This window comes from Ammospiza nelsoni, chromosome 3 (genome assembly GCF_027579445.1).
Source record: "Ammospiza nelsoni isolate bAmmNel1 chromosome 3, bAmmNel1.pri, whole genome shotgun sequence".
In the NCBI taxonomy this organism is placed as follows: Eukaryota; Metazoa; Chordata; class Aves; order Passeriformes; family Passerellidae; genus Ammospiza; species Ammospiza nelsoni.
Genome location: NC_080635.1, coordinates 80,541,332 through 80,557,582, shown reverse-complemented (window position 1 = coordinate 80,557,582; position 16,251 = coordinate 80,541,332). Strand labels below are relative to the sequence as shown.

Genomic DNA, 16,251 nt, shown 5'->3' with positions numbered 1-16,251 from the left:
CTCCTTCCCTCCTGCATAAAAAGGAACTGTACAAACACTCTGAATATGGAGGCAGAAAAGGCAGTTTTCTGTATGGTCCTTCACCATCACCTGCTTTTGCTACAGATGGATCCAGCTCCTGACATCCTTGTGCTCTTCTAAATTCTACCCTATGCTTAGATTAGGAGCAACACCTTCCCACCAGTGACTAATTCACATAGGCAGTGAAACATGGTGCAATTGTTATTTATTCAGTTTGGAAAGATCATGTGCAGCCCCCATGGAGAAACAGCTCCTTTGCTACTATATGTGACCACCTTAGGAAGAGCTGTAAGATGTCCTGCCAAACTCTGGACAGATCTTCAACTCTCATCTAGTAATTAGGTTGAAGACATCTCCCTCTAAAACTACTTCTGTATTCTGTACTGAAATATCCTGCATGTTATTAGGAAGTTACTGAGATGGAACTAAGTTAATGACAGGCACAGGAAAATATCTGCTGGCTCCAGGATGCTCTCAATTATGACTCCTTCTGTGCAGCAACAATTTACACTTATGAGGACACTTCATACTCCTGACTGACTCTGTTGTGAATGTGTATTTGAGAAGGCAATTTCCACTGCAGTCTAACTTCTAGTTAAAATGACAACACCAGACCTTCTAAAATTCCACCTGTAGTCCTTTGTGTTGGAATGGCAAGTCTTTTCATCTCCTGTGATACCATTTGCTAAAAGACAATTCTAAACAGAGAGAAAACGCTTCAGTGTGTGACAGGAAGTGATGGAAACAGCCTCTCTTTAGTAGTGACGCCTGATATCTCTTATTTTCTCCAGCACTCTAAGCTCACATGGTAAAAACCTGCAGGTCCAGGAGGCTCAGCCAGCTTTGACATACTGTCACCAGCCAACAGAAACTGCTTTATCAGAGTTCTGGAAGCTGAGTTTCAAAAAGAATAAAAATATGCATGTATGGTACACATCTAGCCCTAATTCTTTGGAACCAGCAATCAAAGCAACAGCTTCTCCAAAGCACCGTATTTGATGTCACAGTTATGAGGTTTCCATTTCTCAAGATAAAACCACCCCAGCTGTCACATCCAGAAGCAGTGCTCATTGGGTAGCAATATGCTCTGAGATGGAGGATTTAAATTGCTTCAGCATCTTTCCCATGTAACAAGGGGCTAGACTCAAAATTTTGTTTACTAGCTCTACTGAAAAATAATTATATACATATACTTCTATATAAGCTCTAGAAAACAAACTAAATAAATGCAATTTTGAACTAGAATATTCCAAATAACAGTGTAAATGCATGCAATGTATATTTAGCAATCTAAAAGGAGAAACGGCATTAAAATAATTTTCTTCTTCACCACTTAAGACAGACAGCAAAGAATTTAGAAAAACAAGTTTGCTTTTTTTAAACTACAGTTTAATCAGATTTAAAGACACAAATTAGAAAAGAACATTTATAGGCAAGTTAAAAACACCTTTAAAACATAACAGCATGCTGCTTCTGCAGCACTGCTGAGACAAATTAGAAATAAGTAATTATTAAAATATCACAATCACAGTGTAACTAACAATGGTATTTTAATTTTACCATACACCAACACTTAGTTTATGGATCTGTTGAAAAATAACACTTTTTAAAAAATATATATTTTGGAATAATAAAAATGAAATTCACCGACAACGTATTATAATCTGAACCAGGAAAGGCAAATTTAGGAATACTGTAGCTATCCACTTTTAGGGGTGTTCTCTCACCTTAACATATGGGTGGCTGGAGGCATAACTACTTCTGCATTGAGGTAAAACTATTCCTTTGAACGTGTAACCAAGGCAGGAAAGAATAAAGTTCCATTTTTTAAATTCTTAAATTGAATAACTTATTACAACATCTTTGAATAATGCTATATTACCCATCTTACACTATTTTTCATCCAATACATTTTGAATGTTCTCTTCTAACTGATCTAGAACACATCTGAGGTCTGGGATTTAAGAGTAACTACCTAATTACTATTGTAGCATTTTGACACCTTTGTCACAGTAAGACACATCAGCAGATTCTCCACAGAAATAGTCAACACCACTGGACAGAAAAGGTACAAAGAAAAGATATAAAGAGAAACTGAAAACATAGAGAAAGGCAAAAAATGCATAGGCAAATACTCCTTAACTTATTGTAGTAATTGTTGCACCTTTAGTAAGTAGTGTTGCATTTTCGGATTACCAATCTCTAGGCACCCCATTTTCTCTATTTTTTTGTTTCAGATTACACTGTCCCAGTTTTCAAGTCTAATCTGGCTAGAGCATGGACCCCAGCTACCTATTCATATGACATATTATAGTGAAACCAAAATGAAAATCCAGCCTGGGGTACCTTCCCCTTAGAGAACAAAAGGAAGGAAGAAGATTGTGCAGAGGTCCCTTTTGCCAAGAGGTTTGTTTGGAATAAGGTGCTGGACTGAGTCACTAGCAAGACAAAAACCTTCCTCCAGAAGTAGCCCTACCTCAGATCTCAGTCTGAAGTCGCACAGTTTTTCAATTCAAAATTTATGCAATGTTTATGTGGATATGCACATGGGTTCAGAAATCTAAAACCATCTACAACCAAGACCAGGTCTAAGTCACTGGACACACAGCTAATGCACAAATGATGATTAAGTGGCAACATTTGCTTTTGCACATTTGTATACCCAAACTGAGCAAAACTGGGGTTTAAATATTTAATGTGGTGAAAATGGATACATTTGATGGTTAGATTTTGTAAAAAACCTACAAAAAGCCCATTCTGAAATAAGTTTTAAGAAATTTTTTTTTTTTTCTTTCATTTAGCTTTGACCATAATAAACAAGTGTTGCAGTATTTGTAATTGTAACTTTGCAGGGTGACTTTGTGGATGCCTGGATTTCATGATGTTTGCAAAATGTCTGGATTAAGACAGCAAACATGTCAAAAATCCAGCCAGATGTAATACAGAGCAGCTGCAGCCTGGGTCACAAGCAAGCACAACCTCTGCCAAGCTCTGCACACAGGGTTAGCTCCCTGTGGGAACCCTTCCAGTCACAGATGGGACATGTTCTGACCAGAGACTTCTCCGCTGCCATCCTTTCCCACCAAGACTCTTAGGATGAAGATCAACAATGCAAACTAGCTGAGATGCAGACTGATATGGTAATCTTATGAGAGTAGGCTCAGTCCACTAGAGTGCCTGCTTACTTATTCAGAGTAGCATTTAAATACTTACTGAAGTGCTTATTGACAATTGATTTTTAAACAAGAAAATTAAAAAATAAACCAAGTGCAGTTCAGAGTATTACTGAACCTAAATAAATACATAATGGTCAATCATGTAGCAAAATGCTGTCATGAATCAGCAGAGAACTAATGTGTATCTTTTTTATACATAGTCTGCATCATATTAAAACCCCTAAATTTATCTCCATCTGTTTTTCTAACACTGATCACTTTTCTACATCGATGGTAGTATTTCAAAATTTTCAATGAAAATTAAATTCTCAAACCTGATTTCAGAATTCAATGAGAATTACAAAGTGAAAGAATTAAAGATAAGGGAAATGAAAGCCTAAATTATTTAACTTGTGCTTTTAAATTTCTTTATCTTTCAAGGCCAACTTACAAAGTTGAACATGTGAAAGTTTACATATAAGCAAGTTACACATTTTTATGCAAACACGAAGACACATTTGATCACGTATTTAAACAAATTGTCAACAACTTGTTTGCAAAGCTTCTGAGAGAAAAAAAAAATCTAGATTTTGTTAAAATTACTTTTGATATGAATTAGGAGGTGATGATCTCAACCATCTCCTCTGCATCAGAAGACATTTTATCACTATCCAAATCAATGCCATCAAAAGAGGCAAAACTACCTAGTGTGCACCCTGTCATACAAACCTAGCATTTATATTATTACTTATTCCCCTGGGGGAAACAGAACAAGTTCTTAAAGTGTAAAATTTCTCTAATAAATAATTTACTATATTGGTAAAACTCACACCATATGTCAGTGTAGAGCAGGGAATATACCAAGGTCTCTTCATGGTCTTCTCACTAAAGTGTGATTTGTAATCAAGAGCATATTGAAATGCATACCAATATTTTTACATGTAATACATCTTCAAATGTCACAGATTACTGAACTCTTGTCTACATGTCAACTTAAGGAATGGCTAGGAAAGAATAAGTTTCCTGAATAAGAAGGGCTTATCTGTAACTGCAAAGCTAACAAAGCCTTTTTGATTACAACAGTAGTGGGCACCACTGAAAGTATTATTTAAATATGTAATATATATCTCTCTCATTCACACAGAATCATATAAGTTAAAAAATGTTAAGCAAGCAAATAGTTATGATTGGGGTGACTGCATTTACTAACTAACATTAACTCATTAAGTGCCTGAATGAACTGTTCACAATAGGCAAATATCTGCAAAGCACCATAAAATTAGGAATGATATGTTGCATTTACTTTTCATAGTGTGCTGATCTGGAATACAGGAAACACTTTTACTTTTTGGATATACATTATTTAATAAGTGAAAGAATACTTTTAAAACCATGTTTCCTTCATGTCCAAAACATTTATAGGAAATATACTTTCCACAATTTTTGTTAGGAAGAGCAATAAAAATCACATCTATCCTTTCAAATTCAGTATTATCAAATGATGTGTGTAAAACCTAAAAATTATCTAAGCATTGGGGCTGGCTGCTCTTGACTTTCTGACTGACTGGATAAAAAGGATCCAGTGTGATAGCAAGGCAGAAAATGAGTAAAGCAGAGGGAAAGAAATATTAAAAACCCAGTCTGACTAAAATCAGGGGGCTGCCATTAAAATAAAACAGGTCATTCCATAGTCCCCAAGAGAATTCATTCTTGTGAAGAGCAGATTTTTATTCAAAGTACTTTTATATTTAACAATGGCATTTAAAGAGTAAATCCTAGGACACTATACTTAAATTCTGTGCAGAATTACTTGTAATATTTTTCTTGTGTTGTAATTACTGAGTTCAAATCATGAAGAAAAAAAGTTGTGTCCAATTTTGAAACCTGTATTTTGCCACCTGTGCTCAATGAAAGTATGAATGTATTTTCTTAGTTGTTTCAACCTCCCAACATACAACATACAAAAATTCTGAACAAAACTGTACCTCTGAATTCACTCATGTTAAAGTACCAGTCTGCACAACCCTAAACCTTATTTTCTGGGAGTCTTTACAACTGTTTGCATGTCTCATTAAGAAGAGTTACTAAGCCTCCACAGCACACATGGGCACACATGCCAAAACAGTAAATCAAGAGTACGAGAACATAAATAGGAAAACAGCACATTGTACTGGCATCCAAAAGTGGTTTTTTTAAATAGCTTTGGAGACTGCACCAATAAGATGAATTTAAATTCAAGAGTAACAAATGCTGAAAGAATCAACCCTATTTCTACTTACCCACCCAGAAATGTGCAAATCTAATTTGTTCCTTTATGTAAATGTCCCTCCAAGTGCAGAATGCAAAAAAAGTCTTTCCTGATTCTCTATCTAACAAGGATGATCAAACTACCATGCCCTTACTCATTAACAAAAAGAAAACCATAATGTGGTGTCAAAGAAGTTTATGACAACCACGACCCCGTGTAAGGGGAAGCCTGCCTGGGCAATCAAAGTCAGGATTTAGAAGTGAGATTATTTTATCTTAAAGATAACACAGCTGTCAGTGAAACAGCTGTATTGAAATGAACATCCCTCCTCATCTGAACAGACTCATCCACTCTCATTTCATATTCAGTTCCCCCTTTCAGAGTAGATTAATTAGTGCTAACCTACATATATGGGCAGTTATGTTCTCTTCTTCCTGAAGTTTTAGGCAAGGAGCCAAGGGCCAGAGAGCTATGACAGCAAGGAAACAACTCTGACCTAACTTAGGGTCTGGTTCTTCAGGGAGTACTGTGATGATTTTTGCGTGGCAATATCCCCAAAGCTGAGGACCATCATTGCACTTCTGGCAGTAAGAGTGCTCATCCAACTGGAGCTAGATATTTGATTAAAACTTTAGGTTTCAAAATATTATGACAAAATTTTCTTAATCATTTGTTAGTTATTAATCAATCAGCTGCATTATTTTTCTCTGGTATTATTTTGTATCTGGTTTAAATTAAGAATAAACCCCACATGGATAAACATCTTATATTTACTTTAAAAAATTATATGAAAATACAGAATATATGCAATTAAAATGTAGCCCTTTGACAGTAGTACTCTAGCACTAACCATCATCACAATAAATGATTGGAAATAGATATAACCACTATATTGTTTCCTTGATTTGTGGAATTACACTTCCATAATTCAGACAGTCAGATATTCTGAAGGACTTCTTTCTTTCATTATGTTACCCAGAAATATGACATGAAATTTGTATCTAAAATTCTAATTCAAAGAAAAAGCTTTTCCTCAAATTCACACACTTCTTTGGATAAAGGTTCATCAATTCTCAAGCATACAGAAATTGGTTGTGATAGTCATTTCATGTTTGACTACCCACGTGCTGGAGCTTCAAGATAATTTTGTTATTTTATACTGAAGGCATCATCAACTAACTGATGCCTGAAAATTCAAAATAACTTTAAGTATTAAAAATTACTTTTTGTAAAACAGTTCTATTCTAGAACAAGTATTTATGGTATTTAAGGGCAAAACTGCACTTTCATTGAAATCCCAGTGCTTGCACATTGTCTTCTGTGCCTTGTGGCTGCTTTTCCCCCTCTGGCTGCAATGCCCACTTGGCAGTGTATTATTGGATTTAGGTACTTTAAAAGTAAAAAAAACTTTAGGTACTTTAAAGTAAAGTACTTTAGGTACTTTAAAGTAAAAGAAACCTACATTAGAGCTATCAGCTACCAGCTTATCCTGGAAAAGGTAAATCTTCAGGTGTTTTTAATCTGTTCAGAAGGGCCATTTTAATCCATTCAGAGTAGTTAGACTCTTTATTAAAGAAACCTAACTATAATTTGGCATCAATGTTTACAGTTCTGTAATGTACTCTAATAGTTTGAGATAAGAAAACCCTCCAAATACTGAGATGCTTATTGCAATTCCCTTTGAAAGACTCCAAAGTCTTCTAGTGACTTTGCATTTCCTCTCATTATCTTCTTTATAGCACATAGTGTTATATACTTGAAATACTTTCCACATAAAATCAAACTTGAAATACCCACTTAGAAACAATATTTCAGTAAATAGAGGGTTTAAGGCAAGTCATTCAGTTGGAAAATTAATTTCCATTTGTTAATCCTAGACTGACACAATTTTATTTCACCCCATCAGTGCCTTGGGATACACAACGTACATTCAGCAGAGGGCACACATATGACCCCACGGACATACGTTGCAAGTCCTGAGTGCCCATTGAAGTAATGGTAATATCTTCATATAAGGCGTGACCCACAGGGACATGGCATGGGAGGGGTTAATTTGTTTTGTTTCCAGTCTTGCTATTGTATGTGACTTTTCCTAGGTAATGCATTCTTTTCTTGCTAAATATCTTTGCAAACAAATACAAACCCCTTTAAAAGGTGCTAAAAATGGGTTTCTGAAAACATACAAAATATATTCATCATAGTATTTCCTCAATCACTGTTTTAGTGCTTGATATCTGCAGGTTATTTCTTGATTCTGACTGAAACTATTATTTGTTGTGGAATAATTGTTCTTTTGCAAAAGACTTTCTTCTTCTAGCTTTCTGGACCACACAGGCTGGACACTTTCATGCTTTTTACTTCCTTTTTGAGTTCTTTTCAATGGAAAAACCAACAACACTAGGATGCTGGCAATATGAAGACAGAAATAACAGGAGCTAAAAAACAAACAGAAATAATAAATCAGTGAAACTCTGACCACTCTAACAAATATACTTTGCACATAAAATATGGAAACATTAATATTTTATTTAAGAAAAGGAAAATAAGGGGAAAATTAAGTCTTCCCTCACATTATTTAGTGTTACATGGCTTTGCAAGGGTCTTCAGGGTGAGAGAGACGAGAATCTCATGATCAGAAGGCTGGATTTATTAATTTATGATATATAATACATTATTACTATGCTAATAGGAATAGAGAGAAAAGCTCAGAAGCTGCTCTGCTAAGAATACAATAGAATGAAAAAAACAAGAGAGCTCTCTCTGATTCTGTCCCAGAGAAAGCTCAGTCTCTGATTGGCCCTTACTTGTACACAAGCAACATGGACCAATCACAGGTGCACCTGCTACATTCCACAGCAGCAGATAACCACTGCTTACATTCTTCTTCTGGGGCCTCAGCTTCCCAGAAGGGGAAAAATCCCACAGAAAGGATTTTTATGAAAAACTGTCGGTGACAATTTAGGACTACATAAAGTGAACAGAAGTCTGCTTTCAACGTTTTTCACAAGTTATTGCTGGGAAGCCAATATTTAGTCTTGCTATAAAATGTTTCAAGGGCAAATAGTAATTTCAAAGGTATCCTCTGGTTTTGTTTTTGGCTGGGTTTTTTCCCCTGCCTCCTGAAAAATAAGTCTGTTATGACAGAAAAGTGTGAGCAACACAAGACACACTGTTCAAGCACTAGAAACTTGCTACAAATCAATCTCAGAATTTTATCACTAAAATAGCTTCAGAAATCTTCTGCCACTGAAAATACTTCTATTCCAAGTGAAAGCAAAGAAAACAGGTAGAATGTGCTTACCTGTAAAAGGTGAGAGAGGGTTTCACAGAGAGCAGTACAAACGGCACAACTGTGTAACTTATTGCTGCTTGAGTTGCCATCCATGTTACAATATCATAACATAGTTTAACAGCAGGAGATTGAACAAAATAGTGTCTGATATTGTTTCTTATCTGAAAAAGCAGGTAATACTGAGTTAGCTGAGGAATAAACCTTGAGAGCTCGGTTTGTTGAATTGACAAAAAGTCATGGGATGAATTTACATGTTACAGTTTGGTGAAATATCTCTGAACTATTCAAAATGCCCATTAAATTCAATAATTGGTTCAAATTCCCTGCAATTCATTCAGCATGAGAATTAAGCATTTATCAATTTAAACAGAATTTAAATAAATTAATCCTACTCTAAATCCAGTGCAAATTTGCACTATCTGAATGAGGCAGAAATTGTATTCTATCAAGCCATACTCTAAATATAGAGGGTTGGAGTAAGTGAAGGCCAGAATCTTTCTGACAAAAGCCTCTATATAGTAAGTCATTTTTATACACTTGTTAATAAAAATATATTTTAAAGCAAGTAGGCTATATATCAGAATATACAAAATATCAGTTCTAATAACATATTTCAGAGGTCTTAACTTCTGTCAAGTGGGATTATCATAAAATTACTCAAATTTCTATGCTGAATTTTCTTTTATTCTAAAATTCTGCTCAAAAGATTGAATACCAGAAGTATTTAAAAAACTCAAATTCAAATCCCACACAGGGTTGGGTCCAGTTTTATTTAAGTCTATAATTATAAAGACATAAATAAATCTTTGCCTCTCCTTCCTTTGACTGAACTGTTCTCCTTGCTTACACTCTGTCTTAGGTGCTGACAAACCAAGATGGACTCAATTCAGCCTCTGACCCCACTTCATATCACAGTTCCACCTCCCAGACACCTGCACTGAAGCAGTGCTCTCTGAAAAGCTGCACACCGGAGTACACTGCTCAGCCTCCTTAACCCCCAGTTTCTTTAGAACTCCTCGTTCCAAAGAACGTATCCAAAGCTAGCTCCTGTTGATTTAATTCTTTACATTAAAAACCCTTTTTGACCCTTCTAGTTCTTCTAATTGCCCTGTAGATACCACATTCCCACTCAATCTTTTCTTAGTTAAGCTAAGTCAAACAAGTAATTCTAGCTACATACCCTTCATTCTGCCATCTCCCTCTAGTTATTCCTATGGCCACATGCAAGGACTTGATCCTGAGTTCTGTAGAACCCAGATGAAGCTTCACAAAATTTCTTGTAATCTTGTATTTTTAGGACTTGGAGAACAACTTTTAACACAAATCTATGGCTGCCACTAGTAAACACCCGGTTATGAAATCTGTAATGATTAAAGGTTGGATACATGCTTAGGCATAACAGAACAAAGTGTGGATCAGGGTTGCCAAACTTTGCATTTAATGGCTAGTAGAGTTAAATAACAAATATGCTCTGACATATCTTAGTTAATATTAAGTACCTGTTGATACAGAAACTGAAAATACTTTTTTACTAGCCTATTGATTGATACATAGGAAACATGAATCTAGTCTACTAGAGAAGCCCTGGATGAAGGGCAGTGAGCACTCCACTTACTGGGCTCATCTCACTAAGTAAACAACTTTTATCTGTGAACTGTCCCAGAACCTTGGCTTTTGCTCCAGCCCCTGGCTGACAAATGTCAAAAGTTCCCTGTGATAGATCTGGAAGAAGAAGAAAGCTGTATCTATTGTAAAGAAAGGAGTCAGTTCTGTCAAACAAGGACTATACCCATATCTTGTGAAGAAAGAGAAGCATTTGTTTCACTGATGTAGTGGCAATCTTAATCTGAAGTACCACCTTCCCCTAGCTATTATAGCAACCACAGAGCAGTCTGCTTCATTTTTGTTGAAAGAACTCCCCTGGTTCTTTCAACAAAAAAGTGCTCTGTTATGCTGCTCTGATCTGATGTGTAATTTGCTCCTCTTTTCCACTGAGTGACTGATAAACCTGTCTCTGTTCTTACACAGCTTTCTCAGGCAGAACAGTGAGAGATTTCTTGGCAGATTTGCTGTCTCCATATGGTTCTGAATAGCAACTGCAAAAGCTTGTTAATATGACTGCACTATTGGCTGGCCAGCTTGAAATAGTAACTGCACTAGAGATTTTTATGTGCTGCTTGAGGGGGAACATTCTTTAGTTATCATCCTTACAACAGTAATGGAGAGAAATTAGGGATAAGGCAGACTCTAGAAATATATAACAATGACACCCAAATTTTAAGCTACTCATCATCACTGATTTTTTTCAAAATTATTTTAGATAACATCAACCTGTTCAGCATGCAATAGTAACACACTAACAGTTAATACAGAGGAACAGCTTCCACAAAAGATACAAAGGTGCTACAAAGATGTTATAGGCTGTGTATAGTCTTGTTTGTTTCCACCAATCAAGCTCTCCTTTTCATCAATCATCCCCATTGCTCTCATAACTAAAAAAGTAAGCACCACTATCAGACAGATTGTGTATTAACAGTAAAGGGCATCCTTGGAGCAATGAACATGATCAATTTGCTTTTACAAAACTTATTATTTATGAAGATACTTGGTTTGTACTTACAGCTCGTGCTGCTAGTGTCATTAGTACTCCTGTTAAAAATGTTAAATAATATCCTGGATAAACCCCGTGCCAGATGGCAGAAAGAATGAAGGTTTGGATCGTTGGGCTGAAGGTGGCTCGCTCATAGCACACTCTAGCAAGTCAGAAATAATTAAAGATAAGTAACATGAAACAAATCACCCAGTCTTCCCAGCTATCATCTATACTTTTACCAGTTTCATCTCCAACAAAGAAGTTTCAATGCAATTGCAGTTTTCTATTATTTAATAATGTTGTCACTATATTATGGCTTACAAAACACACTTAAAGCTATTCAGAGCTCCTGATTCCAGCCCTCAGTGCTAAACTTGTGCTCAGTGCCATCACACATTGTCCTTACTCCTAATGAAGTGATGCACAAGCATCCAAAGATGAGTTTTGGCATTAATAAGGGATCTTGAGCCATCAAAGAATGCATTTGAAAAGCTGCACTGGAAGGCACAAACCACTGCCAGATTCTTGGGATGAATCAGGTATGTTTTCCATAAAATAAGAGCAGCTTATAGGAACAGGGGAAAACTAATAACTACCTTCAATTTTGAATAATAAAGAAATTACAGTTGAAAATGTATCTGTGTGACACAATTAAGTGAGCATGACAATGAAATTGTAATAAATACTCTAGTACTGAGAGAGTACTAGAGTACTCTCCAAATAAGGAGAATTATGAACTCTGTGTTATTTTAAAACTGAGACTGAATTACTAGGCAAGGTCCTAGAATAAGGAATTCTAGAAGGAAGAAGGGAAAAAGGAATCCAAGAAAGGTGGTTTCTAGAAGACAACATTATATGACACAATGACAAACCATCATGATGTGGAAGAATTATAGGAAACATGGTAAAGTCCTGATATGGCCTCATCAAGAGTTCTTTAATGCCTTTAATGATCTGAAAACCAAAAAGCAATAGGAAACATGGAAACAGATACAAACTAACAAAGCAAAAATAAACACCACAAGCATGCATGAGCACAAATCTATAGCTAATATACAAAAATGAGTTTTAAATAAAAAGGCTATAGACAGGAATATGTTTAAAGGTTTTATAACCACAAAGCAATTAAGAGAGAAAGAGAAGAGAATGCACATCTGTTATTCAAAGATGGCAAGCTAATGATACCAAGAGCCACAACAGCCACTACCAATCTAACTACTTTACTGCAACTTTCACATAAAGATTACTGAAACCTACTGATGTAGTCTATGTTGAAGAGCAGAAGGTAAAAAGACAGGATCTGAATAAGGGAAGATAAAAAATGTAACTTTTAAATTTAGTTTATTTCAGTCAAATAGATGTGGTAAGTTTTATCTTATGAGGTCTTCAGTGGGATATGTGCACAACTCCCTCCTCTTGCTAAAGGGCTTCATTCACAGTGGCAATTAAGATGAGAACATGGGGCTGGCCTAATACTTAAGACTGTCTGAGGACATTTGCCCAAGACAGATCACCTTTAAGAGGAAAGCAACACTGGCCAGGCTGAATAGTAAATAGAGACATTTTTGACAAAGAATCTATCAGCCTCAGGAGCAGCAAAGCATTAGGAAAATGTGTGCTGAGTCAGGGAGACATCTTGGAGCAAAACACTTTTCATCAAAACCTCAACTGACACTGCCAGAAGTCACCCTACCAACACAATGACCTCTGTCTTGGCCAAGACAGAGCATCCCTGGTAGGCACAGAGTAGCTGCATCCAGATAGGGGCCTGTCAGTGCAGTGCACCATGCCAGGGAGCAGTGTCTCATCCCTGTCAGCTGCAGGCACATGGATTTGTGCCAGGCTTTTCTAGGGGCTATGTGAAATCACCAGATTCACACCAAGCTGGAGCACCCACATCTCCCACAGGCAGTGCATGCAAGCAGGGTTTTGTATCCCACACATCCTTAGGAGAGGAGGTGCCGTTTGCATGTAATTGTGTACGTACAGGTGTGCTTTTCCATCTGCTTGAGATTAGTCGCAGAAGAGTGTTTAAAAATATTTATTACTCCAAAACACTAAATACATGTGAAATGTTATGTGTTCTAATAATGCTATTAATTCTAAATGTATATGACTGGTGGCTAATTACATCTCATTAATAAAGTGATACGTGTCTTCAATCTTCATTTGGTTTAAAGTACTGAAATTATCCCTGGAAAGCATTCAGGAGTGAACAAAACTCACTAACTAACTAACCAAATTTCAGCTGTATTAATGCAAGTGGGGTAAAACAGTACAAAAAAATTCCTCAGATTTCAATTTCAAATAGTAAAAAGTAAACTTAAATGCTTCCATGGATTTGGCAATAATAAGTCTTGTTCAAATACTTCATTTGATTATCCTAGAAACAAATGAAGGAAGTATGGTCATCACAACAGGCTGAGAAAATCTATTCAAATATAGGTGGTTCAGGTTATCCACAATGCTCTAGAAATGGGAAGATGTATCAACTGATCAGCAAGGTACTGTCTTTTATTTCTTTACTAACTTAGGTGGTAGACTGAGAAGTATTTCTTCCACCTTTTCTTCCCTTCCTTTTTTGTGGTGGAAGGTGGGATGGATGAGATTGGCATTGTTTTCTTAGTAGAGAGCACTAGAATCCAAAATGACCTCGGCAGACTTGAAGGATGCTCTGAAATCAACAAGATGAAGTCCAAAGCATAGAACATCTAATAAGAAAAGTGGAAGACACAAACCAGTACCATTCCTGTAACATTACTCAAAAAGTGTAGCTGAGTATGAACATGGATCAGCAGTATGAAACACTGAGTATCAGCTAAGCATGAATCAACAGTAGATTGCTGCTGCAAAAAAAGACAGATAACACACTTTCTAGTACATCACAGTATTACCCAAAAAATAATTATAAATAATCCACTCAAATTAATCAAGTCTGCCCCAAAAAAGCTAGGGAAGAAATCTTGAAGGTCTTAGCAAAAGTACTACATCTACTCTAAGAAGACAGAAGGTTTGGAAAGATGTCAGAATTGAGCAACAAGAACCACAGGGGTTTTGCAAACATGACCAAAGACAAATGGGATGAGACTGTTTCTTTGAAAAAGAGAAAGAACAGGCTGAGGGGAACATAACAGCTTTCCCAGCCAGGAAACATTATAATGATATATGTTGTTATATATGTAACTATGCTATATATGATACTATGTAAATATCTGTTTTAACTTGCATGCTTGTAACAATAATGCCTTTAAATTGCTGTGTACTATGATACACATTATATATTTACTAAACCTCTTTGTGATCTGTTAACTATGAGCTCCATTAACTATGTTTTTTACAAGTTTGTTTTTACACACAATCAGGTTCCGTTTCTACAATTATCAGAAAAGAACAGAACAAATGCTAATGTCTGGTATTTCATGTGAGATAAATAGCTGAAGTTTTAGGTACTTCTATAAATGTCAAAAAAAGTGAGTAATTAAAAGTGAATGTTTAAAGTAATCCATGAGCTTGTCCTCTATGCAAATTGCTGGAGTATTGTAACTAACCAAACAATTAGTAACAAAGTATACACTCTCTACCACTTGCAACAAAACTTCCACAGAACATCCACCTTGTCTCGCTCTGACAGAATCACTCTGACAGAATCAATTTAGACCATCCCCAATAATTCTTTTATTATTGTTTTAAAAAATACTTATTAAAAGAGATGCTTTAATTTTTCTTCACATCTTCTTTTATAATCACCCTGAGCAATTGACTTGCATTTTTTTCTTTCAATTTATAACAGAAATATTATGTTTTTTCACTGATAATTTTTGTTTAGAATCATTCCATTTAGGAGATTTGAAAGTTGAAATATAACTTCTTCCTATTATGTTTTAATACTGTTAAAGTTCTGTTTTCTAATTAAATCAAAAAAGCTAAATTATATATTTGGCTTTTGAAATGCTACATTTCAATACCTGCAAACATGCAGTTTTCTGTTGACTGTCCTAGCAATAGACTCCATTGACTATTGAGCCAACCAGAATAATCACATAAAATTCAATTTCTTTTTTAAACTGGGTGAGCAAAATATTTAGGGATGAAATTATGGAGGAAAGAACATACTATGAAGAAATTTGGTGGAAGAGACATCCAGTTGCCAGCTATCCTAGAATAAGAGGTAAAGTCCTCTAAGTGATCCCAAGACAGGGGTCTCAGTTAAACTGGCACCTGTGGATAGGAGATCAACTCAACAGTGTGACTGGAAGAAGGGAAACAACACCCATGAGCTACTCAAGAACACTTCTACTTTCTCCTTACCACAAAGAAGTAGAATGATGTAATTCACAGGGTACTGTACCTGCTCCCCAGGCAAGGAAACAGAGTGCAGAGCTGAGAGAGAGTCATTTGGAATTTTTGCTGACAGCACATTGTAGGGTTTGACTTCTACACTCATAATGGCTGGAGCACAGAAAGTCCTCTCACAGAACATACAAAGTTCCTGTATCACTCTGTGGCTAAAAATAATGCAGAGCTTTCACAGGCTGAGCTTACACTTTGCCTGCTGCTCTCAGCAACGTGAATGCTAAGAGAGGGGAAAAAGACACCTCCACAGATTAACAGTTTTAGGTTCCCTATGGCCTGTGAAGAAAAACAGAATCTATCATAACCTGATTGTTTACACTATGAGAGAAGTCCTCAACTCAGAAGCTTTACTTCAAGTATTACAAAAAGAATCTCCTGCACAGCTGCTAAACAAGTGATGTTTTGTGGGAGTTAGCTCCAAATGTTATACCATCTTCAAAGAAATATGGATCTCAGAAGCTTCAGTGAAAAAAAATTTCCTTTAAGAAAGAAATACCTTTTGAGCCAAAGAGCTGTTTGGATATTCCAGTTATCAAGAAACATCTTGAAACTTGTGGAAAACTGTAAAGTAAAACAAAGTAATTATTTC

At 35.9% G+C, this 16,251-nt stretch overlaps 1 protein-coding gene across 2 annotated transcripts in view; it reads right to left on the bottom strand.

Moving 5' to 3' along the window:
• Positions 1-1,388: 1,388 nt before the first annotated feature.
• MBOAT2 (membrane bound O-acyltransferase domain containing 2) overlaps positions 1,389-16,251 on the bottom strand; it is a 92,834-nt gene continuing 77,971 nt past the window's right edge. For both annotated transcript variants that reach the window (XM_059467865.1, XM_059467866.1), the window contains exons 10-13: positions 16,159-16,223; positions 11,337-11,469; positions 8,726-8,877; positions 1,389-7,859 (exon numbers count right to left, since the gene is read on the bottom strand). In XM_059467865.1, coding sequence (XP_059323848.1) covers positions 7,637-7,859; positions 8,726-8,877; positions 11,337-11,469; positions 16,159-16,223 — 573 coding nt within the window. In that variant the 3' untranslated portion in view covers positions 1,389-7,636. The remainder of the gene's footprint in view (positions 7,860-8,725; positions 8,878-11,336; positions 11,470-16,158; positions 16,224-16,251) is intronic.